This window comes from Rhamphochromis sp. 'chilingali' (genome assembly GCF_963969265.1).
Source record: "Rhamphochromis sp. 'chilingali' genome assembly, chromosome: 1".
NCBI classification, from domain to species: Eukaryota; Metazoa; Chordata; class Actinopteri; order Cichliformes; family Cichlidae; genus Rhamphochromis; species Rhamphochromis sp. 'chilingali'.
This window is the reverse complement of record NC_137929.1, coordinates 47,488,312-47,515,721: the sequence shown is the minus strand read 5'-3', so window position 1 is coordinate 47,515,721 and position 27,410 is coordinate 47,488,312. Positions and strand designations below refer to the sequence as shown.

Below are 27,410 nucleotides of genomic sequence, written 5' to 3'. Positions count from 1 at the left end.
AGGCTGTAGAGAAATTGAATTAACTGCTGCTGTGTAGCGGCGGTTAGCATATTTCTTAGTGGTTTAGCGGTTGAGGCAAAATGCCCAGAAATTGTATTAGCTGGAAAGTAGTTTGTGTAGCAGATTGCCATTTAGTGTCAGAAGCAGGAGGAAGTGCGGTGACCCAAGCGCGCGTGTGTGTGTGTGGGGGGGGGAGAATGAACTGGTTAGCTCAGCATCTTTTGCACTGGCTGAAAATCGTTATCGCACTTTGATATTGACGACACGGCAGGACTCTTTGGACCACTGACTACATTTGCCTGTAGTCGCAGTGCTTGGAGAACAAAGTCTGATATAAAGATTTGATAGCTTGTGTACGGCAGCCTGGCTACATGCAGGTGGGCAATGATGTCATTTATTAGAGGATGTTTACTATCATTTGAAGTACCAGCAGTGTTTGTGGGGAGAAGCAGTCAGATAGAAGATGGTTTCACAGAGATATTTGTTATATTTTGCTGGGAAAATGGGAAATAGTTTAAGCAGTTTATTGAAATGTGCAAATATACAAGAAAATACAGTATAGAGGACAAAACAGAGTTTGTGGATTTTTAACAAGCTTTAAAATCAGCGTTTAATATGAAAACCTTTATTCTTAGCCTGAACTTCAGTCTTCAGGAATACTTCTCCAGGCTTCTTGAAGGACATTCAAAGCTCTTCATTGGATGCTGTGTTTTTGTTCTGTTCTCTGTCGAGATAATCTCACTGTGTTTCAGTAATGCTTTTTCTGCATAAGTAGCATGTTTGACAAATGAAGCTCTTATCAGTCAGATAGATGGTATTGCAGAGTGGATCAAAATGATACTACAGTGTAGGAGAATAGTTTTTGTTTAGCGACTATTAACGTTATGGATTTATTTATTTATGGGTGTTGTTTAACAGCTACAAAATCTGCATTATGTCTTCAATACATCTGCAGTTTGAGTGTATTATCTGTATTTCCTAATAATGATTAAATGATCTTAAACACTATAAAATTGGGCATAATCAGCCCATATTTACATTATTTTATCAACTATGGGTTAGAAATGCGGAAAAAAACAATTGTGGAAAGATGAGAAGAAACATCTTGCTTCATTAATGACTGTGTGATTCTTCCCTGCATTGGTCATAAATACGACGTTGCATTATTCAGTATGAAACAGTCTGAGCTGCAGTGAGCAGAGGATTCTCAGTGGAAATTACTTTCCTAGGTATGTTACTGAAAGGAAGATGAGTGCTGAATCATTTATAAATGTTCTTCAAGTTGTGTTTATTACCAAACATCTCCACAAGCATCAGCAACCTGCACTAAAAAACACAAGCAGCCAGTCATACATTGTGTTTCCTTAATGCGGGCTGAATTTTTTAGGAGGCCTATTTTGCTTTGTCTGGTTATATAACTTAGCTGTGATTCAAGTAGCCAGGAGTTCTTATTTCCCAGCATCAGCATAAGTGGGACCCCAGAAGTAACAGAACTAAAGAAACAACAAAAAATAATGACATCAGAAGTAAACATTGCCATGTTTTCAGTTTTTCTTCTGTCCCTTTAATAGTTATCTCTCACTGTGAGTCCTCCGTTTGTTTGTGTTCCCTATCTACATATATATAATTTTTCCACAGATTACTTTGTTATGTGGTTACCAGTGGGTCTTTTCCCACTGTCATTATTTAGTTTAGCTGTGTTTTTTTTTTTACTTTTTGTGGCTGGTTTATATTTAGTCTCTGTGCCCTCAGTTTAGTCACACTGACCTACAGACTGCTCAGCAGACCACTCAAACTAAATGTGCAACCCTGGTCCCTTGGCAACTGGTTGCTGGAAGTTGCTAAGAGAAATTAGTTGCAAAGATGTTTTTTCAGTGCAGTGCTGCACTGAAAAAACATCTTAAGATTTCTTTGGTTTATATTAGTAAAGAAAAAAAGGGATTGGCTGCCTGCAGTTCACATGGAAGACAAAGACTTGTCTGGAAACACACTTTTTAGTTTTACTACCACTTGGCAAGTAGTTGGTGAGTGTTTGCAGACAAGTTGTTATATTCCATACTTCTTAGTGACTAATTTCACTTAGCAACTCCCAGCAATTTCCGGGAATCGCTCATCAACACGTTATGAAAACATATTCTTCCTTAGCAGCAAGAGGTTACCATGGCTTTGCCGACTAGTCTGTAGACCTGTGTGACTAAACTGACAACTGAAATTGTATTAGCTGGATGGTAGCGTGTGTAAAAGCAGTAACCCAAACATGTTGAGGGTGTGATAACAATGAACTGGTTAGCTCAGCTTCTTTTGCATTGGCTCAGACTTTTTTTCTTACATTTGGATTTTAAAGGATCCCAGAGGAGTCTTTGGAGCGTGACCAGTTCACTGCATTTCACTAACACAGTGCTTGTGGAATTACGTTTAATGTAAAGCTTTGGTAGCCAGTTTGTGCCTAATCACACACCAACCAATTTGGAATTACACAATTTTCCCTAGTAACTGATGGGCCTATAGTGGGTCTCTAATCGGTCTCTAGGTCTATGTGACTGAGGCTGAAGTCACAAGTTGTCCATGTCAGGAAAAAGTTTGAGAACCACTTCTTCGTGTTCCTTTCCTCAGGTCACATAAGAGGTGCTGATCTCTTGCACGCTGGTCCTGTTTGCATCAGCACAGGTGTGCCAACAAATTAACCAATCAATGAACACAGACCCACTCAGGGAAAGAACAAAATAGATGAACAAAGTAGAAGAACATGCTGCCAGCCATCAAGGGAGCTTTAAAGGAAAGTGAGGACAAGTAATGTACATGACTAAAAGATTCAGAGCATTTCTAGATAGTGCTTCGGCACATTTGCCAGATCTTTCGTCTGTGGGCTAAAGTAGGACACAGAAGTCAAGTTTGAATTCTTGTATAACGGTTGCTGTGCCCATCACGTAACCCGCAGAGGCTTCCTGAACAAGCGGAAATGCAAATAATGTAAAAGCCTATTCATCTCGCAGCACTCCAGGCTGCTGCTCCTTTCAGCAGGTTAACATGAGTCATCACAACTCGACCGAGCCTCTCTCTGCGAGGAGTTTAATAAAAAGGAGTTTGGGTCCTTTTTGGAGAGCCTGGTTTCACACTCTGCTAATTTCCTTGTCTGTGCCAGCTCCCTGGAGTATCTGCTGGATGACTCGGTGCATTTATTAGTGATGAAAATACTTTTTTCTTTTTTTTCTTTTCATAGTCTGTGTCCTTATCATCACAGCTAACAGGAATGAAGACTTTTAATAAGGAATGCTTATCTAACATGAGTCTTAACTGGCCACTGCGCTTCCCTGTAATTCACTATTAATGCTCGTCACTGTGATTCATTCCTGCATTTTTCTCCATTCACTTTGCTAATGTCGTTTGAGACTCAGTGGGCTGCCAGCAGTGCAGATTTCATGGTATATTTTTCTTGCTGTTGTTATTGTGTGCGGCTGTGGGTGCATGTGTTGCTGCGTGGGCGTGAGTTGTTTTTTGTTTTTAATCTCTGTTCAGGTCTTTAAATGTTTTATGAAAGAATAGAGACAGTGAAATCCTGATAAACAAGCTGTCCCGATATAAACCTGGCATAAAATACATACAGTGACAAAAAGGCCTGATCTTTACTTCTTTTTTGGGGGGAAATTTGAATCTTTGTTGTTACATTGTGTTGATGCTTTGAGAGATTAGACAACCCGTTCTCACTCCCAAAGCGTAACATTTTACGCTAGGTGACAAATCGTCACCATATTACGTTTTCGGCTACCCACCACGTTCCTAAATGACGACCTCGGAAAAAGAGGAAATATGAGAACCGTCTGGACTGAACCTACACATGTTCGCTCTTTTTCTTCAAATCGCTTAGAAACACGCTATTTAACATCATTAAAGTCCTGGTTACGGTCTGGAATAAGGTTATGGTTAGGGCTAGGGATAAGGTTAGGTTTAGGGCTGGAATACAGGGCTGGAACGTCTATTACCGCGGGAGCGTCATTGCACTGGATTCCAGCCATAACCCGCCGCGTACCATAAGAACGCCGAAGGTCTCCTTTCGCGTTCCTCAGGAACGCCGCGGGATGTGACAAAACGTCGACATGTTACGCCTCGGGAGTGAGAATGCTCTGGATTAGAAGATATTGTGTGGTCATTATACAAGAAATGATCTAAGAAAACAGTCGTTCAGTTTACAGCTTAAAGTGCCTTTGAAGCATTTTGTTTTGCAGCAGTAACTTTGAGGTTTAAAATGATATTTTATGATACTAATAAGTAAAATAAGCCTTCAGTGTAACTTTTTTTTAAATACACTCTTATAGTTTAGTTAAGCAGCTCAGTGATTCAGTACTGAGAGTGTTGTCTCTTAGCACGAGACGCCTTCTGTTTGGAGTTTGCACGTTGTTCCTGTGCTTAAGTAAAGTTTCCTGGAAGCTTTGGTTTCTGCCCCCCTGAAATAAAATAAAAACTGCTGCAGATCTGGGCCCACAGGAAGCACATACAATATATATTTTTAATATCTTATTTTGTGGCCTGAGCCATTGTCTTGTCAGAACCTTCTGTTCTTCACATTAGACACAAACACTAAACTGATCAGATTTAGGATGTAATAAAAATTATCCAGGAGGGATAAGGAGAGAGCCATGGTCCATGGCTACCACCTCCAGAAATCATCCCATTTGTGATTTGTGTGTGTTTTAGTGTTGCTTCTTCAGTGCACTTGTTTCCACTTGCACAAAAGCAGCTGAACTGGATTCACAATGATTTATGGTTTCTAAGTAGACAGACTAATATACCTGATGTTTTACTGACTTTGTGTTATACTGAGATCAACGGTCTCCTGAGTTCTCTTAAATGTTTTGAGCGATGTAACTTGATCTTATGATGATCTTCCAGAAAGATCTGGCCTGTAGTGAGCATCGTAAGTCAGGAAGACAGGTTGTTTTTTCACATTTAGATTTGACATTTTTACAGACACCCAGCTGCGCACTCATATTGGTAGTGGCTTGGCACGGCATACATTTAGACTTATTTTTTTTAATCGAGAAATGCTGCCCCCTGTTGCCCATTAGATTTTATTATATCCAAGTCCAAAATTTCCCACCTCTTAATTTTTCCCCCACATTTCACCATGGAAACATCTGTATATTTCTCAAAACACTGAAGATGTGGCGTTTTAAAATTAGAAATTTTACATTGGCTAGATTTGCTTTGTTTTTTTTTGTTGGGTTTTTTTTCCCTGGATTGGTCGCTAAATTATTTCTACAGGAAACCCCCCCATGTTTACATCCCTTAAAGTCATTTTCAGACAACTCTCTCTTGCCCCGACCAGTAAAAGTACTGTGTGTTATGTAAAGCTGCTATTGGATTAGCATGAAAGAGTGTGGTTTCTTTGCTGCAGGCACACTGAGATTAAGTTTAAGACTTTATCCTCTGCAGTTTTCACACCACTGACCCAGCCTGCTGGGAGAAGGAGGCAAAGCGCTGCCGGAGAGAGACCGTGGTAATCAATTTAAGTTGGACTGGAAATTCGTCATGGTGGCGCAGTGACACTTTTCCAGTGCTAGCATGAAAGACGGAGAGTGTGAGACAAAAGGAATTTCAGTACAAGACAGCAAAACCTGATAAGTATCCATGTGTGGTTGCTGTTTGCCATTAAACATGAGCTCATTTTAAATGTATACTATAGGTTTTGGCAGTCGGGTGAATATATCAGCTGTTTGTGTTGTCCATTGCTCGTATTTTGTAACAGAGGTGGGACCAAGTCATTGTTTTGCAAGTCTCAAGTAAGTCTCAAGTCTTTATCCTCAAGTCTCAAGTCAAGTCTCAAGTAATGTCAGGCAAGTCAGAGTCGAGTCTCAAGTCACTGGTGTAAAAGTCCGAGTCAAGTCACAAGTCTGAAACTTTGAATTTCAAGTCCTTTCGAGTCTTTAAAAAAAAAAAAACGAAAAAATAATGTTGCAGTTATGCTAAATGTAAATATTAGACCATGTAATTTTAAAATCTGTGTTTTTCTCAACACATGACAAAATAGTGAACTTAGAAAATATACACAAATTGTGAAATTGCACCTCTTTAAAATGCAGCTCAATTAAACCTAGCTCCAAGAATAATTTTCACCGACAGTTCTGAGATAAGCTGCATGTTATTCTTGGATGCGCTTGTAGGACTGGCTTTAAAATCGCATGACAAAAATATCATACACATTAAAAAAAAACTGCATCACCAACGTAGCCTGGACAACATTTGCTAGTTAGATGAAGTCAGCTATCTCATCTTAGCATATTTATATGCATATTTATAATTATACGCTTCTTGGAGTGAGTGCATACACTCATGAAGTTTAGTAACTTCAGGTCACTGCAACAAGCCCAGGTACAGTTTACTGACGGATGGGTACAGGACCTTGAAATGCACCGTGTAGAACGAAAGACCATCGTACGTATCATAAGTTTACCAGTCTCACAAATCGTCTTCATAAATACACATTCATTAACCGTTTATTAATAGGACCTTTCAGCTCAACGGTAATTAATTAGTAGTGGAAATAATTTCTGGTAGCATCACAGAAATGTAGCAGTGACAATAATATTGTATGCTGTAATCGCACTGGGCAATTAGTGATACAAAACAACTGTTTTATCCTGTGAATAAAAGTATATGTTTTTGTCAATGTACCATAATAACAGAAGCGAAACGCAATATTGTGTCAGGACAATTCACTATTTATGCACAATAAATAAAGGAGCATAGCGCGACAATTTCTGTTCAGCGCCAGACTTGCTTGTAACCTATATCACTAATTATGTTATGAAAATGACGTATTAAGTACTAAAAAACACTGACCTTCGTGTAAATGCTTGGAGCAGACTAACCTGTGAGCTGGAGTGTTCTGGGACGTTATATTTGATCTTTGAATGGCTGCAATCCAGGCCATCCGTCGCGTCTTTGTTACTTCGGAAACATGGCTCGAACAATTTCTCTTCAAGACGTAATCCGATAACAACCGATCTCTTTACCCGTCGGCTTCCTGTGGCTGTCATGCGACCGGCTATTGCAGTTAATAATACAACGGCTTCTTGACATTTTTGTGTTTCTTTTTATCGCTGTATAACTGATTTTAATTGAAAGCCTGCGTGCGCTAGTACCGCTTGCCACGAGTTCCCAGAATCCTTTGCGGTTCTACCCGTGAATGACGTCACATTTTCAATCTCTATATAATATGCATGTTAAATTTTATATTTGGGGTAAAATATCAAGTCTTTTCAAGTAAACCGGTTCAAGTCCAATTCAAGTCCCAGGTCATTGGTGTAAAAGTCCAAGTCAAGTCACAAGTCTTAGAACATTTTTTCAAGTCAAGTCTAAAGTCATAAAATTAATGACTCGAGTCTGACTCGAGTCCAAGTCATGTGACTCGAGTCCACACCTCTGTTTTGTAATATGTGATAGTTTATTTTGCAAATTGGATTCTGGATCAGTTAAATTTAGAAAATTATTAACTTGTACAGTGGAATAAAAAAACGGGTCCCAGAGCTGGCAGTTACATTTGGGCCATATTAACAGTCTGGTTTTGGGGGCAATACTAAATTACTAAAAAAAACTGATGGTGCCTGCTTCCTTTTTTGTCAGTATTTCAAGAAAATGTATCAAGCTGGAGGCCTGATATTAATACAGAGCAGGTGTCTCAGCTGCTGCGTCTGACAAGTTACTAAGCTAACAATATATTCCAGAGCACACGACAGCTAAGCTTTATAGTGGTACCACCACATGTTATAAGTTATATAACATGACCATTTAATTCTTACTTTATTAACACCCTTCTGCTAGTGCAATTTGGCCAAATTACAATCAATTTTAGGTAACCATGTATTTTAACCATTTTATTCTTCATTCAAAAAGAAAAGAGATCGTTAGGAAGTAAAAAAGATTCCTATCATGACGACATGTTAAAGATATATTGAAAATGATGAATGATGCTGCTGCATGTTTTTTAAATCAACCTAGCCACCTTTTTTTTTTCTAAAGATAAAAAAGAATAATATATCAAAAGAGAATATCTGTGGGAATATTGCTAAATAGAATAGAATTTAATATAAATAGAATAGAATAAACTGATCATCAGGGCATAAATTGCCACTATTCTCATTTGTTCCACTTCAGTAGGAGTTTGACTGTCTGGAATTTGCCACTCATCCATGTCTCAATGTTGATGCAAGTAAAATGTAGATCTCTTAACCTAATGTAGGTTCAGACCGGAAAATGATGTCATTTGTGTCCCCAGTTCAGCTGACCCGAGTCATCGCCCACCACAGTCATTTACCATTCACTGCCTGGATCCAGACAATGTATTTCTATCATCTTCATGCTACTGGCTGACTGATCGCTGATGATGAAATTATACCACCCACCACCCCAGCTTTTCCAGAGTGTTGTGTAATTTATTCTGATTCATTGTGAGTTTATAAGTTATTTCAGTGATGTCTCACGTTGTTCTATATATCCCAAAAACAGAGTTATGCCTGAGATCTGTTTGCTTCTTAGGTTTCTCCTTCCTGATCTGCTCTGACTTTCTGATTGGTCTAGAGGCCATCTCAAATGGTGCTGTTACGTCAGCAAGTGTTTTTGTGTCAACAGTAAACCATGACAAGCATATTTATCAACAGCAAAACAGGAAAGAAGAGAAAGGAGCAGACTGCTGTAGTTTAGTGAAGCCAAAAGATCAACTAGCTCATTAGCATACTGCTGCCATGGAAACAGGACACCATGCTGGAGCTGAGGGGAGGATAGGGTAAGGAAGAAGGGGTGAGGAGAAGAAATGCGACTGAGCAGAAAAGAAAGACAAGCGAGCAAATACAAAGTGAGAAGGACGGGAGTGGAGACCAAACTCAGAGGAGGTGGAGAATCAGTTGAGAAGAGATGCAATGTATAGAAGGGGAGAAGTAAAGAGGATTGGGGGTCATATAATGAAAAAGAAAATACACAAGATGACAACGAAAAGAAGCTCAGTGATGTAGAACAGAGAAGAAAAAGAAAACACTGAGAATGGGATGTAGCAAAGACAACTGATTTAACAAAGAGGTGAAAGAAATTGAGGGGTGGAAGAAAACAAAACATGCTAAGTTGGTGGAAAAAGGAAAAATCAGAAAATCTTCCTATTCTTATTTGTGTTGTACATCACATTTAAAGCTTTATCTAAATAGGTCCAAATCACAGCAACAGTCAATAAGCTGAAATCCATACAGTTAGTCAGAACTTTGCATACTGTTATGCTCCATAGCATTAATATGTAGTATTTATCTTGGTGATTTAAACAATAATTCAACAATGTAAAAAACATGTAGCAATTGCTGCTGCTTGTCGACATACACTAACCCTGCAAACAATGTGAACCTTTTTGTTTCCATTAAAATGGTGACATGAGTCCTGACAAAGGAATCATGTGTAATCTTTACACTTAGAAATGCTCCACAGCAAGCATCATACGGGTAAATCTGGGGAGGCTTTATCTTCCTCTGTGAGCTTTTATGACAAACCAAAGGTTACTTTCAGCCCTGACAGGTTTGTAGCTCCTCTGTTTTTTTCCATTTACATCTCATTACAGTTCAACCGCTAATACTGTTGGCATTACGCCAAAGGCTGTTTGTCCCCATCAGACCTTCAGGTGCCCTCTGAGTCACCAAGAACCATTCCTCTTTCCTTCCTGTCTGACTTTTCCTCTTATTTTCTTTCTCCCATTGTGTCCCCCTTTTTCTTTTCTTCTCTCTTCCTCTGCTTCCTTGTTCTTGCCAGGCCCATCTTTCATTTTCTTCCTTTCTTCATTCAGTACCTTTCAATTTATTTACTTCCTCCCTTCTCATTTCTGCTTTTCGGTGATTAGTTTTAATCTTGGTAAAAATCCCAGGACTGTAAATTACTCTCATACTCTGAAAAGGCTTCAGAGACTGAAGGTTATCAATCACCTCGAGTCATGTCTGTGTGTCTTTGTAGCTGTATAAGAGAATGTTAATAATGTTTTTCTCCTTTAAACAAACATCCTTTTAGATAAATGAGCTAAATAAACATCCAGCTCAATTTGGCACATCCACCTTCACACAAGGACGGGAAACTGTTATGAACCAAACATTTAGCTAATAGATTGAAGAGGAAAACTGGAAAACAAGAACAGGAAAAAAAAAACAAAAACAGGATGACACCTGAAACTGTCAGTCAATCTTATCTTCTGCAACTTTTGACGGCTGAACATTTGGTGATAACTGCAGATTTCTTCACTTCCTTGTGTTTTTTTCTGTAAGTGTGGGCTTGGAGATAATTGATCCTGGCGCATTGTATATGCACTGTCTATAACTAAACATAAGCTCTTTTTATGAGACTGTCTGAATTTTTACCAGCTTTGCTTCAAACATTTCAGCATCCTGTAGTATAGAGTGTGGAAAGAGCTGTCCATGGTGCTGATCTTGTGATGCACTGTAGTTAGGCAGAAAAGAACAGTCCTTGCTGGGATTCCTGCTGCTAAAAAGCCATTAGGACTAGTTTCTTTGTGTGTGTGTGTGTGTGTGTGTGTGTGTGTGTGTGTGTGTGTGTGTGTGTGTGTGTGTGTGTGTGTGTGTGTGTGTGTGTTTATTCCTTAAAAAGTAGCTGGGGCTTTTATTTTTGAATGTAACAGGACTTTTTTGAAGAAGGCTTCTACAAGGCTCTGTGTCATGTTCAAGAAACCGGTTTGAGATTATTTGAGCTTTGTGACATGGTGTGCTATCCTGCTGGAAGAAACCATCAGTGGATGCATACACTGTGGTAGCAAAGGGATGGACATGGGCAGCAACAACTGGGGTAGGGTGTGGTAGTTACAAAAAAATCCAGTTGTGCCAAGAAAACATCCCCAACGCCACGACACCACATGCAGCACCCTGGTGGTATAATGGTGTTCAGACAAAGCAGGATTGATCCACGCTATCATGTTGTTTATACAAAATTGTGATCCTACTACCTGAATGTCGCAGCAGAAATCGAGACTCATCAGACCAGAGAACGTTTTCCAAACTCTTATTGTCCATTTTTGTTGAGCCTGGATGAACTGTACCCTCCTTTTCCTATTTTAGCTGTGATGCCCGGTGTGGTCTTCTCCTGCTGCAGTACATTTGCCTCAAGGTTTGACATGTTGTGCATTCAGAATAACTTTTCTTCTTCGTTCTGATTCTCAGTTTAAACTTCTTGGCTATGTCTATATGCCTAAGTTTGAGCTTCTGCCACGTCTGTATGAATGTATGTTGTGTAGCTGAATGACTCAGTTGTTCTGATTTTTTTTTCTGCTCTCTGGCTGTCAAAGACGTGAGTCTGGTCTGTTTGAGTGTCCTTAACTGTCCGGTATTAAGTCTTAAAAGGTTTCAGTTATTAATTAATTCCTGTGCCTGGCTTAATCCACTGATGCACCAGTGGATACAACAAGATAAGGATTCTAAAAACCCTGGAAAATTATCTGCAAAGGTTATCTCCTACGTGTTTACCAGCAACCTCGTTTGAAGACCTATTTTTCTTTTTACTGTACTTTGTTCTTTGCTTCTAAATCCCTGGGGAAAAAACTGTATGTTTGCATTGCTGTGCAGCAGTGTCGAGTTTAATCACATTAGCTTCAGGTGGATACCTTGTTCTTTTGTGATTGGTTAGGGGAAATCAAATCCCAATCCCAGTAGAAATCAGTCAGAGGAGTCAATGTCACAGTCGAGATGGAAATGGACCTTAACAAGATGACAGTTCACTCTGATATCCGACTACTACTAATAAAGGACACGCTAAGAGCCACTCGTGTTTTACTCTATCGGGAATGTGTGACTGTGAATAACAAAATGATTTAATTACATATAGATGGTATGATAGAAGAGGGAGAAAAGATGAAAGGGCCGCAGCCTCCTGGAGTTAAGAAAAAATGAATGAAGTGAAGAAGGAGGAGATAATTTGGTAATGGCATCAGCATCAAAATAAACACCACTGAGCAGGCAGAGGCAAATGTTTCCATGAACTTATTAAGCAGTCAGGGTGATCACATTTTTTTAAAGTGAACCCCCCCCCCCCCCCCCCCCTACCCCCACCCCCACAAAAAAAAAAAAAAAAGCCTCTGTATGATTAATGAACTACGTTTAAAAGGGCTTTTCAGGGCTTTTTCACAAATACTAAACTGCATTTCCTCTCCCTGTTGTTCTCTTTCCAGTTTGTGGCACAGCCAAACTGCCAGCAGCTGCTGGCCACACTGTGGTATGATGGCTTCCCGGGTTGGAGGAGACGACACTGGGCGGTTAAACTGGTCACCTGCTTTATCATCGGACTCTTGTTCCCGGTCTTCTCATTGGTAAGGAAAAAAGAATAATGGGAGGATGGAGTATATAGATTTGAAGAAAGTGGGTAAAGGATGGGCAGGGATAGCTCAGTAGGTAGAGTGGTGGCCCCGTGATCGGAAGGTCGGGGGTTCGATTCCCCTGAACAGCTACCCTGAGGTACCCCTGAGCAAGGTACCGTCCTTGCACACTGCTTCACTGAGTGAATGGGTTAAAATGCAGAGAGGAATTTCCCCACGGGGATCAATAAAGTACACCTTCTTTCTTTCTAAAAAGATGACAATAGATGGGGGATCGAGATTTCGAGAAGCAAGACAGGAAGAGAAGAAGAAAATCTAGATTGGAAAGGAATTTAGAAAAATGGAAATATTGAGATTCAGGAAAGTTCAAAGGAGGAAGAGGGAATTAGAGAAAATAAATGAAGAAGGTGAGAGATAAATGGCAGGAGAAGTGGAAAGACAGACGAGAAGAGGAACTGACAAAATGATCATTTCCCTAGAAAGGAGAAAGACAAGAAATCAATGACATGGGGAAAAGAAGAAATATAGGGTAATAAAGTCAAAGAGCTGCAACCAAACTGCTGCTTTTTCAAACTGTTTTCAGGTAGTAATTAGACCAAAGTTACGGTTTACTGACTGAAGGACGATGGAAAATAAGAAATAAGGTTTTGAAGAGGACCTGGAAGTTAACAGATGTCACAGACATACGGACTGTGTTATATATTTAATCTGGTCATTTTATGTTTTAAAGGATTTCGTTTCAGAAAAATGTCTATTTATGCTGTTGGTACTGCAGTAATATGAGCCAACTAAATACACACAGATGAACTTCAGCCAACTTATGAGCCAATGTGTTAACTTGCTGAGTCATTAATGCTGGGATGCAGATAAAGATCTGCTTTTGTTCATCTTTAAAACCTTTGAGTTTAGAGAAATTGAGAAACATTTCTCTAAACATGGGGTGGCTGTAGCTCAGGTGGCAGAGCAGGTCAGCCACTAATCAGAAGGTCGGTGGTTCGATCCCACGCTGCATCCTGGCTGCATGCCAAATATCCTTGGGCAAGATACTAACCCCAAGTTTGCCTACTGGTGGTGGTCAGAGGGCCCGGTGGCGCCTGTGTCCGGCAGCCTCGCCTCTGTCAGTGCGCCCCAGGGCAGCTGTGGCTACAACGTAGCTTGCCATTACCTGTGTGTGAATGGGTGAATGACTGAATGTAGTGTAAAGCGCTTTGGAGTCCTTAGGGACTGAGTAAAGCGCTATACAAATGCAGGCCATTTTAAAATAAATAAACAAAATTCTGTACAAAACTGCACATTCATTTCCATTCCTGGGTCATGGATCTTGGCGAGCCTTTAATTGATGAGCACCTGATGACTCTGTAGGGTCCAGGTGGGCTAATCTCCAACATGCTGCATGGGTCTATCTGACCGAAGCAGGGGTTTGTCAACCATGCAGCAATCGAAGGTGGAAGAAGTACAAGATCAGCAGCAGATATGAGATTTCTCCAGGTTTTGATGCCTCCTGGAGGGGGGAAGAGTTTATTTTTATTTGGGAGAACTCAGAGTTGGGCTGCTACTCCTCCACGTTAAGGGAGCCAGTTGAGGTGGTTCAGGCATCTGATTAGGAAGCCTCCTGGGGAAGATGTTCTGGGAGGCCCCTAGATAGAACCAGGATACGCTGGAGAGATTATATCTCTTTGGTCGTCCGGGTTACTGCTCTGAACTCCAGGAATACTTTAAATGATTTATTGACACATTCAAGAAGCAGCAGGAAACTCAATAGATATGCAAACAAGGAGGAGATCTGAGGCAAAGGGACAAAACCACAAGTCAGTCAAGAGGGAAAAACAAACTTGATATCTTCAGGAGAATTAATTGCTTTAGATATTTGTACTTTGACGAGCCAAAGACAGTTTTGTAAAGAAAATTGGTGCTTGCCTTCACTGCCATGTGCTGCTGCTTTTCACAGCCTGGCAGGAATGATGGGCGGTTCTAAAATGAAGAGTCACATGACAGTTAAAGGGCACAGTTTTCCAAAATACAAGTCAACTTACATACTGGCTCTTGTTTCCTGATTCCCCACATAAAGCCAAAGAAAAGTAAAACATTTGTTTGCAGCACATTTCAGGGATACATTTTCAACATAACTCTGTTAAACCCAATAATTGGTCTGGAAGTTCGGAGCCATCTTACAGGCTTTCTTAAAAATTTTCCTCCTTCTTAGATGAATGCTGTTAGCTCATTTTTAATGTTAGTTTACTTTTCTGTCTTTCTATAAAGCTTAAGAAGGAAGAATAATTAGAAAAGGGGAAAATATTTGCACCTCTTTCCTCTCGTTTATTACTGTGACCTTTGTGGTGTCTTCAAAGACTCCGACATGTAATTTGGTCTTAATTGAGGTTAGTTACACTGCATGTTTTTGCTGATGTGAGTGAGATAATTAACATAAAGTGCTTACATATCAATAATCAGAGTGGTGCCGCAGTGGGGTTAGTTATTAATGTTTTAATTGTGTATTTAAGCACACGTCTCTCTCCCTCTCGCTCTCTTTCGGCCTTATTGTTTCTGAGTCTGTCGACGTGCGACTCAGTTCGAGTTAAAAAGCTTCACTGGCGTGACTCAGTGTGCCGAGGTTGCCAGCAGCACGTAGACGAGCAGAGCAAGTAAACAAGCATCATAACGGCAATAACGCCAGCGATAACAATAACAGCGCTGACAGATGAAACACGAGGTGACGGTGGCTGAGCATGGACATTTATCGACTTACATACATCTTCTTCTTTTTCTTCCCTGTTGAGCTGAAATTGAGGGGAAAAGAACAATATTTGAGAGGACAAAATCAGTTTAAGGCATCAACAAGCATCTGAGGTGATGTTTTTTGTACTCATTAATCGTTACATAATGTCAAATTTCTTGTTTGTGTTGCTATGCTTTGAGAGTCACGTCTCTGCAGACATTCAGTCCTGTGTTTTTATGCCTTCAAGCCACTTCCATCGGCTGATTTTATTTTAATTAATTTTTTTGGTCATTAAAGTTCATTTAATAACAAAGCAGGCTCCCTCTTATCTTGCCTCTCCTTCTTCTTTTGTGCTCTTACTGAAATCCTTTCTTTTTCCATTCTCCCCCCGTCCATCTCCCTCTCTCCATCCTCCTCAGATCTACCTGTTGGCTCCAAAGAGTGCTCTGGGAAGTTTCATTAAGAAGCCTTTCATCAAGTTCATCTGTCACACGGCATCCTACCTGACCTTTCTCTTCTTACTGCTGCTGGCCTCGCAGCACATCGCCCGCACCAACCTGCACATGCAGGGACCCCCACCCACCATTGTGGAGTGGATGATTCTGCCGTGGGTGCTGGGTAAGTTTTCAGAGTATTCCTCGGAGGATTGTGCTTAAAAACTCTGTACCTGCTGAAATGATCTGCTCTGTTTGTGGCTGGCCTTTCTGCAGCTCTGACCTCAGATCTGTTGGAAGTTTCTCTGTAATTCAGTCACATAGCATCCCTTACACTGGCTGGTATCCAACAGGGGTTTGCATCTTTACAAAGATTTTCATGATCCGACAGATGTCTTCTGTCTGCCTACAAAACCAAGTTCTGCCGAAGGCAAGAACAAAGTTTAAATCCAGCTTTTAGAGCCTTTGTTGTTCTTCTCTACTGGACTTAAAGACTTTACAGACGGGGACAGTAACTCTTTTTTTTTTTGTTTATTCTGCTTTTTTTGTGTGTTGTGAAAAATGTGTGCCATCAGCCACTTCAAATCACACTTTGAAGACATGTTTTCATGTAATAAAATAGTTCTGTGACACAGTCAATGAGTTTCAGCATGGTAAAGGGTTTTTTTTCAAAAAGCAACTTTGCATTTATCCTGGTAAATGGTGATGTTTTCACCTCAGCTTAGCTTTATTTCAGGGGTGGGCAACTCCAGGCCTCGAGGGCCGGTGTCCTGCAGGTTTTAGATATCCCCCTGGGTCAACACACCTGAATCTGGAGAACTTCAGGACGTGTTGAGGAGGTCATTTAGTCATTTGATTCAGCTGTGTTGGATCAAGGACACGTCTAAAACCTGCAGGACACCATCCATCAAGGCCTGGAGTTGGCCAGCCCTGCGTTATTTACAGAAAGACATTTTTTTAGCTTCCTGTTTGTTACTTGGCTGTTCCTTGGGCAATGCGTCCCTATCAACCTGATGGAGCTTAAAAGGTTCTGCAAAGAATTATGGAAGAAACAGAAAATAGGTGTTAACCTCTTAGCATCATTATACTAAAAAAAAGCTATGAATACATGTGTACATGTTTTTTGTTTTTATTTTTAATACAGTTCCAAGAATTTTCATAAAATCTGTAAAATCTAGAGGTAGAAAATTGAATGTATTCCATTTATGAATTAGACTGTGAAGAAAGACTTGCGCCACCCCAGGGAAATGAGAGACCTGATAAATGTCCTCAAGTGTCTGACAGTTTTGAAATTTGAAATCAGTTTGACAGCGTGGTGTTGTGACGCAGGCTCACCACACCGGTGGAGCCCCCTCCACCACTGCTGCAGGCTCTGCTCTCAGCAAAACTAGCAGCATCTCAGGCAAAAGCGTCACGGTAAATTAGTCATTTTCACACATGAATTCAGTTCCACTTGGACTTTCTCACAATGATAGGTGTGTTGACACTGTTAGAAGTCCTCAGCTGGGTTTAGCCAGGGGTGTTGACTGGGCAAGGCATGCAGTGGGGAGGACACAGGGCAAATGCCTGCTTGTTATGAATTCCTCAGAGATTATGCTCTCATGTCGACACACGTTTTACCAGGAAACTGGCAAGGAAACATAGTGAGGTCTAAGCCCGTTTTCACACTTACAGTTCGAAGGTCCAAATCAATTGTTGAGTTTTCAAACTTTTAGGTTCTTCCTTAGATTTGGGTTCTTTCCACACTGAGAAAAATCCAAGTGGACTCCAAGTGAAACAAAATGCGTCACTTCAAACCACGTGAGAATGTCCAGTCTACTTACTGGGACCATCAAAAGGAAAAACATGAAGAAATTGCTGTGTTCTGGACTATTGGAGAATTTACATTCATTTCACAGCTATTTGCTAGTCATGTACATACTTTTGCACATCTATAGTATCTTGCCGCACCCCAGAATACTAAGCATACATGGCTATGAGAAATTTTTGTTTATCTGGAACTTATAACGTACTGCTAGTAGCTGGTTCGGATCAAGGTCAGATCGCATTCATATAGAGTTGGATGTCTCGATACCCTCTGGTCTTGGTATTGTCTTGGTCCTGGTTTAGGCGGTCTTGACTACAAGTCTACATTCACACCATAGATTAAACCACCCTGGAGTTCATTTGAAGCTGTACTAAGCCGTCCTCCAAAGAGTCTCATTTCACTGACCTTTACCCTAAAATTAACCCTGTGTTTATTTGTTTGTTTTTGTTTTGATTTTTTTTTTTTACAAAATTGCTCTCCCAAGTCTTGACAGTCACAAAACAAAGATTATAATGATTCTAACAAACATGCATAAAACACTAAACATTTTTTGACCTTGTCTGAAATGCATGATTGGGTTGGAACTGCCAGCTATGATGCTGAGATTAAGGACCATTCAGTGTCCGGTCCAACTGCATCGGATTCAACAACTCTGTTAGGCGATGTCCAAAAACGCTCATGCCTGCACTGCTATTGTCTGTAATGTGGAAAGCGGGCTCTGATGAAGCTGAACTGGAAGTTATATAAAAAAAGATTCCAGGCTCTGCTGCTTCAGTTTGAATCGGGTTTTTTTTCAGCTGTCATGAGTTTGACGGTGTTACAGAAATGGGCTGGGTAACCTTTTAAAACATCAGTATAGAGGGAACAACAAGGCTGGAGGAAGATTTATGGGAATCTGTTTCAAAAGTTGCCAACTACAGACTGACAGTTAGGGGACTTTGGGACTTGGCTCAGGAAATGGTGCATGGAGAGGGTCAGTGGAGTAACATTTGACTGTTCAAAACAACCGACGTCAACAGGAAACTACTAGTTTTGTGAGTGTTTTTCAGCTGTTATTGAAAGTATATTTTCTCTAAATTTAAACAGCGCTTACAAACATTTTGCACAGACAAACGAAATATGTCACACTTTTTTCCTTCATATGTCTTTAATAAGTGACTCATATCAACTATTCTAAGCTGAGCTCTAACGACGAACTTCACATTTAAAGTCTTGAATGAGTCACTGCCCGGCAAGAAGCCGGACTTTCTCCTCCAGACAGTAAAAAAACAACCAGATTTAAATTAATAAAGACAAACTTATCTGCTTCATTTTTTCTGTTTGATTGCTAATCATCAAGAGGCCCCGGAGTGTGTCTGTAAAAGTGCGTGGATGTGGGGGTGCGTGGTCGGCTGCTTTCAAGCCTGTGGAGGAGTTGGTTTTGTGTGTGTGTGTGTGTGTGTGTGTGTGTGTGTGTGTGTGTGTGTGTGTGTGTGTGTGTGTGTGTGTGTGTGTGAGAGAGAGAGAGAGAGTGGGTAGGTGGGTGGGTGTGAAATGAGTGATTACATCTCCATCTTCTCTCTCAGAGCTGACACCAATCATTTCCAAATGCAGTCCATAATCACTTGGAAAAATACAAAACCATCTGCTCTCTTCCATCGTCTCTTCCGCTTGTTTTCTTCTCATTTTTAAAGTCTCGGCTACAAAACATGTTTGACAAAAAGAAACATGATTTACCATTAACTGGTTGTCATGTTGATGGTAAAAACTGGAACATTTCCTTCTGTTGCTTCCTTTTGTAGTTATTTCAGATGAGAGCTGCACTAAATACCAAAGAATCACTGTGGCATAGTTGCAAAAGAGCTTAACCCTTCAAAACCGGTCAGAGCGGGCACGCTCCGTTTTGCGCAACTACTTTTAAATCCTTGTAGAACTGCAACCATGTAAGCTAGCGCAATAATTTTTTTTGCATATGAAATCAGAGGAGTTGTACTTACATCTTATGCCATCAGCTTGTCCTCGGTCACAGTTCCCTTCCACATATAGCTTTGCAAAAACTGCATAAAAAGCACTTGCAGCAACAAAAACATAATATTCCAGAAACAGCTTTGCCGATCCGATCAGCTGTTCATAACACTTCCAACGTCAGCGCGAACTATCGCACGTCTGCCATTACCTGTCTGAAACCGGAAGTGACGTCATTTTCGCGGAAATGTAGTTTTTTGAGCCTATACTGTTGTTTTTAAAAGTTATGTTTGACTTTATGACTTTCTGTATCGTTTCTGGGATGCTTAGGACTCATATTGCACTGCTGGAAATAGTTTATTTTGATGCATATGCTGCTTTTTTGCAAATTTGCATTATAATATTTATTTTCGTTTTTCCTGCAGTATATAAAAATTGGTGTATTTAAAAAATAAAACTATGAAGACACTCAAATTAAATTTCCTGTGGTGGGAAACTATTTTGTGCAACTTTTTTGTATTTACAGTTTTGAGGGATAAGCCTCTTAAATTTCTCTAACTACAAATATATGTTAAAAAAAAAAGATTTTAAATTTTTTTGTAGTTTATTGCACTTTCTTGCAATTTATGTAATTACTATGCACTTAATGCAGACATATTATTAAAATTTGGGCTATAACAGTTGTATTGATGTATAGCAACTTGAAATGCTCCCAAAAATGGCTCCACAGCATGTAAAAATATAATGCTCTGGCGGACTTGGTTCTATGGTAGGTCTTAAAGGGTTAAATGTTTTCTCCCCAGAATTCAAAATAAAGTTCAGCATGTCTGTCATTCTTGCAGTCTGTGGCAATACTCGTCTATGTATCTGTCTAATGTTAAAAAACATGTGCATGCATTTATTTAAGTTCAGATTAGGTACAACACAATACTACTTCCATGTTTTTCTGTAGCACAGTGGTTTTTAATTTTCATTATTTTAGGTGATTTCTAATATATTTGTTTTTCTGGAACATTATGACTCCATTAAAATGTTAATTTTTAAATTAAAAAACAAATAAAGCTAAAGTAACATAATTTTTAAAGTAAAATTAAATAACAAGATTTGGAAGACTTGGGACTGAAAGATGAGCAACAGGTAGCTCAAAAATTATTTTCAAAAACTCCTTCGTCTGGAATAAACTTTAGATTAAATGAAATATAAGCAGCAATAACATTTTCTTGCTGTCAAAAACCAAAGTATGGTAAGGTACGCTCTACCAGAATGTTATTTATGGGAGAGACAAAAGCTATATTAAAGGTGGACTGTATACATTTATATAACAGTTCTTGTGTTATTGGATATCTCTGAATCGATCACTGCATTCGTTTAAAACTGTTTGCATGGAATTGCAAAAATCTGTAGAAGTATTTCAGAAATTAAAATGTGTTGGAGTTGATTTATATTTAAATTTTACTTTTAAGAGGGAACGCTTGAAAAGTCTCCAAAATATGACTGATCAGCTGTCAGTATTCACAGCAGGTCCATTTGTTCATTTTGCTCTAACTTATTTCACCTATGTAATGCTGTAAGAACAGAACAGAATAGAATAGAAGAGAGTAGCCCTTTATTGTCATTGTACGTGTACAGCAAAATTGGCGGGGGGGATTAAATGATTCTGTCTCCTGTCCCCAAATATGTTACAGGGCTGCATTTATGAGGTTATTTAAAACATTTTTTATTACCTTCAGAATAATTAAACTTCTTCCATTAGAAATGATTAAAAAACGAATTGAATGTCAGTTCTTAATTTGGGGCTTAATAGAGTAATTTTGTAGATGTTTCCTGTTTATAATGTAAATGTAAAATAATGTAAACATCTTGTATTTGAATCGCATAAAAATATAACCCTTCTGCTTTTTATGCTCATTACTTTATTTTGTATAGTAATGACATTTGGAGTGTCCAGATGTGACTAAATGATAATTAAGATACAACAATACTGTAAAGTCAGCTTGTTTTATTTGTTTATTTTACAGAATACTCACAAACCCTGATTGCAGTTCATAGCAACACAATATTGGTAATCAGGATACTCGCTCTGCTCCAGTAAATGTAAATCTTATCATGGGATCTGTGGTCATTCTACACTACACTTGACATATAACATAATACTTGAACATCATCCTCACTTTGCTTTACGACAAAACCAAGAGCCAAGAATCCATTGTGTTGGATCTGTTTCACACCACTAAATGACTATGACCACTCTGGAAATATTGTTTGTTGTTTCTGAGAATAATAACTATGTTTGGATTTGTTGCTAGGACAGAGTTTGTGTTCACAGATAAGAAGAACGCAGTGAGCAATGAAAGAGGAAGAGAGTCGTAGATGTTGTAAAAACCCCTAAAACTCCCAGAAGATTGACTGAGGAAATAACCGTTGCTTAGTTTTCATTCTCCATTTGCAGTTCTGCAGCATCTCTCTAAATGGCCGCAGTGATAATGAACCACACGCCAGCTCTGTCTTTTAAACATTACTAGGCGGTAGTAACGGCCAGTCTAATTCGGAACTAATTGGGAAGAACCAACTGGAAGCTCCTCTGGCGTCACATTTCCTGGAACACACCAAACCACTGACCCACCGTGCCGCAGAGGCAAACTGATACGTGAAAACTTGGGATCCAGGTTAACCAAGAGCCAGATATTCCAGGGAGAGAGTATTAAATAGAAAATGACTTGTGCATTATTTACTTTATCTAAAGCCAGTCATACAGAACAAATATGATGGCTCTCTGCTTACTGCTCCAAGGCCGCTGACAAAGGGGAATATTCAGCAGAACTTTTGTCATACTGCAGAAATGAGGCAAACAAAAACCGCTGATGGATGACATTAAATGATCATATAGACACAACTGTGTGTGTGCATGTAAATAACCAGCTCTGTGTACACTGTGCATGTGTGTTTTAGGCTTCATCTGGGCAGAGATTAAGGAGATGTGGGACGGGGGATTCACAGAGTACATCCATGACTGGTGGAATCTGATGGACTTCGCCATGAACTCCCTCTATCTGGCCACCATATCTCTGAAGATAGTGGCCTATGTGAAGGTAAAGTTGAATGTGTGTATTAGAAAGAGAGGAGGATGAGAGGAAGGAGGATGATGGGCACAGTGAAAGATATAAAGCGTCAGTCAGTTTATGAGGTAATCAGTGCTTAATGTTCTTGCTGGGAGATGAAACTAAAATGATACTGAGTAACATGCTGATTGTGTAATGATGCATTCATGGAACAGCAGGAAACAGGCAAAGCTCAAATGTCTGTTAAACGCTTTTGTTTGCATTGTGTGGAAGAAGAAAGATGACTGTTAAACAATCCGAATGTGGAGATTTTACTGCTAGCAGTGTCGCAGCACTACAGTGCTCAGACATAGCATTAAATACACTCATAGAAGGCGAGAGTAAGTAATGTGGTGATGGGAAATCCTTGCATTGAAATGCTAGCCATGATCTCCACCAGCAGAAAAGACGCCAAGGCTTTAACGTAACCTCCTAACTCCCCACAGTCCACAGTGCGTAAAGAAAAAGGTCCTTTTTAGCTAGGTGACAGCTAGATGGTGTATATCATTCATAATTTAAGTATTGTGGATAAAATGTAGAAGTTGCGGTTATGTTATGCCTATAATGCTTTTATATAACGGTGTAGGTCTGATAATGGAAAGAAGTTTCAGGAGCTTAAAATCTACCTGTTTGTAAAGCTTGGTTGCTCAACTCTTGATGTTGTAGGAAGAATTTGGAGACAAAGAAACGGATAAGATTTATTCTATTAAAACCCCTTTGCATAAAAGCATTTCTTTTTTATGGCTTTGGTCATGCAATAACCATTTCCCGCTGCAGTGTCCCATACATTCACTCAAATAGTAGAAATGACAGTTTGCAGATGCACAATAGGACATGTTAACATTAACTGACCATAAGAGAGACCATGGCGAGAGCACAGCCCGACACATATATGGGGCACCATAGGGGAGCGATTTCAAGAGTGGGTTACATGTTTGCACCTCGTGAACATGTACATGGGTCCTGCTGATGATTCCACCAACGGCTGGCTGAGGCAACTTATCAAGGAAAAGCATGAATGTGCCAACAGAGGCATTTAAAAGACAAATCGGCTGTGCAAATGTGTCATGAGAAAATAATAAAATATAAAAATGAAAATAAAAAACTTCTCTGGAAAAATGTATTGGCAAAACTGCTGTTTAAAAATGTTTCGATTTTACTGCTGAGAGCACATGAGATTTAGATAGATATGGATGTATATACAGTAAAACCAATATATAGACACGGATGTCAAATTGAGACAAAACGTAGCATCCAGCCAGCCACTGGTTTTTTTTTTTCCTTTTATTCGTCACCATAAAAAGAATTTGAACCACGCCCTTTGTGAAGTGCAACTCCTTTGACCTAAAAACACGAGCCTGCCTTTGTCGCTGTTCATCTTCGAGGGTCGCACATATTACATATTTCACAGTTTCACTTTAATGGCCTCAGTGATTTTCTTTCACAGCTCAGCTTTTAGCTTTAATGATACCTTGTTTAGCTGCGCACTCTGCATGCATATACAATTTATCTTTTATTAAGAGCAAATAGTGTAATCACGCACACACACACACACACACGCCAGACGGCTGGGCCATCTGCAGCAGCTGTGAGTCACTGATGGCGGCGGGTGGCCCTCCTACACAGGTCCTACACACACACACGCACACACACACACACACACACACACACACACACACACACACACACACACACACACACACACACACACACACACGCACATACAGTTGTGCACATTGCATCTGCATGTAACCTTGCATTCATGCAAGAATAAACATCCACACGGTCATACACAATGAATGCCCACACAAAGGGAGAGGCAGCTGCAGGCACATTATATTTTAGTTTTCTGTCTTTTTTTTTTTTTCATTTTTCCTTTAAATATTCATCAACATTTAAAATCCTCCTGAGTCACAAGATTTGACACACACACACACACACACACACACACACACACACACACACACACACACACACACACACACACACACACACACACACACACACACACACACAGAGCAAGCACATCTGAGAGATGGTGTAAGAGAGTCCATAAATTAATGAGAGTGCAACTGTGTGCATGCTTCTGTTTCTGGTTGGCCCGTGTTTTTCATGTATGTGTGTGTGTGTGTTTGAGAGGACGGTGAATGCTAATCGAGGCAGAGTTAACGAGACACAAGTCCTGTGGAACTCTAATGGCTGAATTTATAATGAGGTGGAAGCCAAGCATGAGACAACCGGGAGAGAGGGAGAGATGTGCAGAAGGTTTGTGCAAATGGGATGGAAGCAGTCACAGAAATGAGTGAAGCAAGAAACGGTAACACTAACAGAGAATGGAGGAGTGGGGGAGAAAGAGGGTAATGAATGGTTATTTATCACGGTTTTAGGGAATAAAGGCTTGAAGAGAGAGCTTAGGATAGAGAGGGATTAACAGTGAAAGTAGAAGAGAAATGGCAGGAGACGGGGAAGATGTGCAAGCACGTGGCACGAAGAAGGATTGAGCGGAAAGCTGGGGGCAGAGGAAAATGTGGACTTAGGAACAGCAAAAAGAGAAACACAGGACCTCGACTGTGAACTGTGTTGAGATTTAAAGGCTCAGCTGAGAGCTTGAGGGAGCTCCTGGGGATTAAAGCGTGTTTATCTTTCAAGGAATGCTCCTACATTTTGGATACCTGCACTGCTGTGTGATATCAGAGTCACTCTAGTCTGTTTTGTCTGTATAACATGCGTGTGGTCTTCACAAAATGATTCATGGGACTGTCTTCTGAAAGACGGGGTGTTTATCAGAAATTTGGATTCTGTTTGTGGCAGTAGTGTGTTCTTGTGAAAGGAGTTGCACCTAAAATCTGAAGAAATCGATAACAACTTCGTCATGAAAAGGTGCCCCTCTGTAAATACAGCAAGTCCGCTTTGTAACAAATAGACAGTGGAGGCCTGTCCTGTGAGTCTCTCCAATTCCAGCTTCTTGAAGAGTGGTTAGCAACTGCACTCCTTGTTCTGCTTTGGAGGACTTGGCAAGACCATGAAATTGAAGCCCAAAGTGCAGCAAATCACTGGAACCAGCACATCATCAACCCAGGCCAGCAAACCACCAGTAGAGAAACATGAGACAGGGAGAAGCTGCAGGCTAGCTGGTTGGCAGTGACTGACATTTCAAAATAAGAGTGAGGAGATTCAATTCAATACAGTTTTATTTATATAGTGCCAAATCACAACAACAGCCACTTCAAGGCACTTTATATTATAAGGTAAGGACCCTACAACAATACTGAGAAAACACCAACAATCAATAGTCGACCCCCTGAGCAAGCACTTAGTAACAGTGGGAAGGGAAAAACTCCCTCCAGCAGAACCAGTTTCAAGGAGGGGCAACCATCTGCCGCGACCAGTGGGGACAAAAGACATGCTGTGGAAGAGAGACCACTGCAAGTGAAGTGGAGATGCAAATATATTTTACTTGGTAGAACCTTATAAAAAGTGTTCTTCATTAAACCCAGATAGAATGACTTTGTATACAAAGTGTACAAAGCAATACACCAGTGAGGTTAGCAACTCTTCCGATGTGCAGCCTTAGTGAGAAAGTGGAGTTGGGGTATGAAATGACTGAACGTGAAGCTCACTGGAGAGACAGCTGAATAATATCAAAGAGCACCGCATCACAGGACACTGACCTCTCGTCCAGCTTTAGTTAGACTTGTTAGAGCCAAAGAAAAAGGATCGTAGTCCACAACAGTCCCAACCTTTATTCTTTCAGGAAGAGGCTGAAGGATATCAACGACAGCACCTGAGCACCTGAGTCGTGTGTCGGATGTGTGAGCAGTTTTTTGTGGACATAGATGTAAACCACAGAAGGCCGGCATCAAACTTAACATGAGTGTTTAATGCTGATTAGTCCAAAAATCTAGGATAACACAGGAAATGGAACAAGGGAATACACCTGTTACCCAAATAAAACAGGAAGTGTGACACGATAGAATGACATACAATTACTGTTCATCCCCAGTAGCTAAAACGAACAATAACTGAACATATACAGTGGCACATACAAATAAAGCTCAGACTTGACTGACAAGGGTAGAAAAAGAAATGTTAGAAAATAATCACTTTTTTTACATTTCTAAATCCAAAGGATTAAATATATACAGGACCAACTGGAAATGAGTAATATTTTTTTTAAAAGCTGAAAACTCCATTCACCATATAAACAACAAACAAAAATTAAACATAAAATATTCTCACAGCCAAAAACAATCATCAGCTCCCAAAAATAAAAAATAAAAATCACAGGAATATAAAGCGATAAATAGTTAGCAGCAAATTAACTTTCAAAATAAGAGCAAGTGGATTTTCCACTAGTGAAGCAGCTGTGAATGTGAATGTTTTCTTGGTAGATTAAACAAGAAAATCATGTCAGGTGTGTGTGTGGGGAAACACTGAAGGCTTTGTGCTTCATGATCACCCTCCTGATGTTTTTTAATCTGCGTCCACGCTGGCAGTGATCTGCTTGTCGAGCATCGCTTTGAAGCTGACTGCAGGTCAGGCTTGCAGACATTACAGGCTCTGGTTGCCTAGGCAACCATGTAATGTAGGCTACTTACGACCACATCTTATGCCAATCGATGGTATCCTGTGCTGTCATTGGTTGTCGCTTCAGTTGCTTCCCTGGAAGTTGTGAAAAGTTTCCTATTAGGTCACCGTGTGTATAAAAAGTCCTGCGTCTTCCTTGTGTTGTTTTTACTCTTTTTAATTTCTCACTTTAAAAGATGAACTTTGTTTTACTGGATCTTTGCAAACTAGAAAATCATTTGTCTTTTGTTCAGTTTACCTGCCTCTTCTGTCCTGCGTTTGTGCTCCAGTTTTGCAGAAAAAATAATAATAATAACAATTTTACACAAGGTTGACTCAGTCTGGAGATATTTAGCATAATATAGCACAGAGACTGGACACCATTAAAGGTCTTATTCCTCTGCCAAAAGGAGAGTGGAGGCGGAGGTACATTTTCTGTGATGTTTGTGAGATTAGACACACACACACAAAAGTACAAAGTCATTTTAGATAAAACTTAGTTGAGATG

The 27,410-nt window shown here is 39.9% G+C and overlaps 1 protein-coding gene across 1 annotated transcript in view; it reads left to right on the top strand.

Moving 5' to 3' along the window:
* Nucleotides 1-27,410, top strand: part of trpc5a (transient receptor potential cation channel, subfamily C, member 5a) — a 109,698-nt gene that overhangs the window by 45,535 nt on the left and 36,753 nt on the right. Inside the window, exons 8-10 of the mRNA XM_080877479.1 lie at nucleotides 12,194-12,331; nucleotides 15,473-15,671; nucleotides 22,188-22,327. Coding sequence (XP_080733605.1) covers nucleotides 12,194-12,331; nucleotides 15,473-15,671; nucleotides 22,188-22,327 — 477 coding nt within the window. The remainder of the gene's footprint in view (nucleotides 1-12,193; nucleotides 12,332-15,472; nucleotides 15,672-22,187; nucleotides 22,328-27,410) is intronic.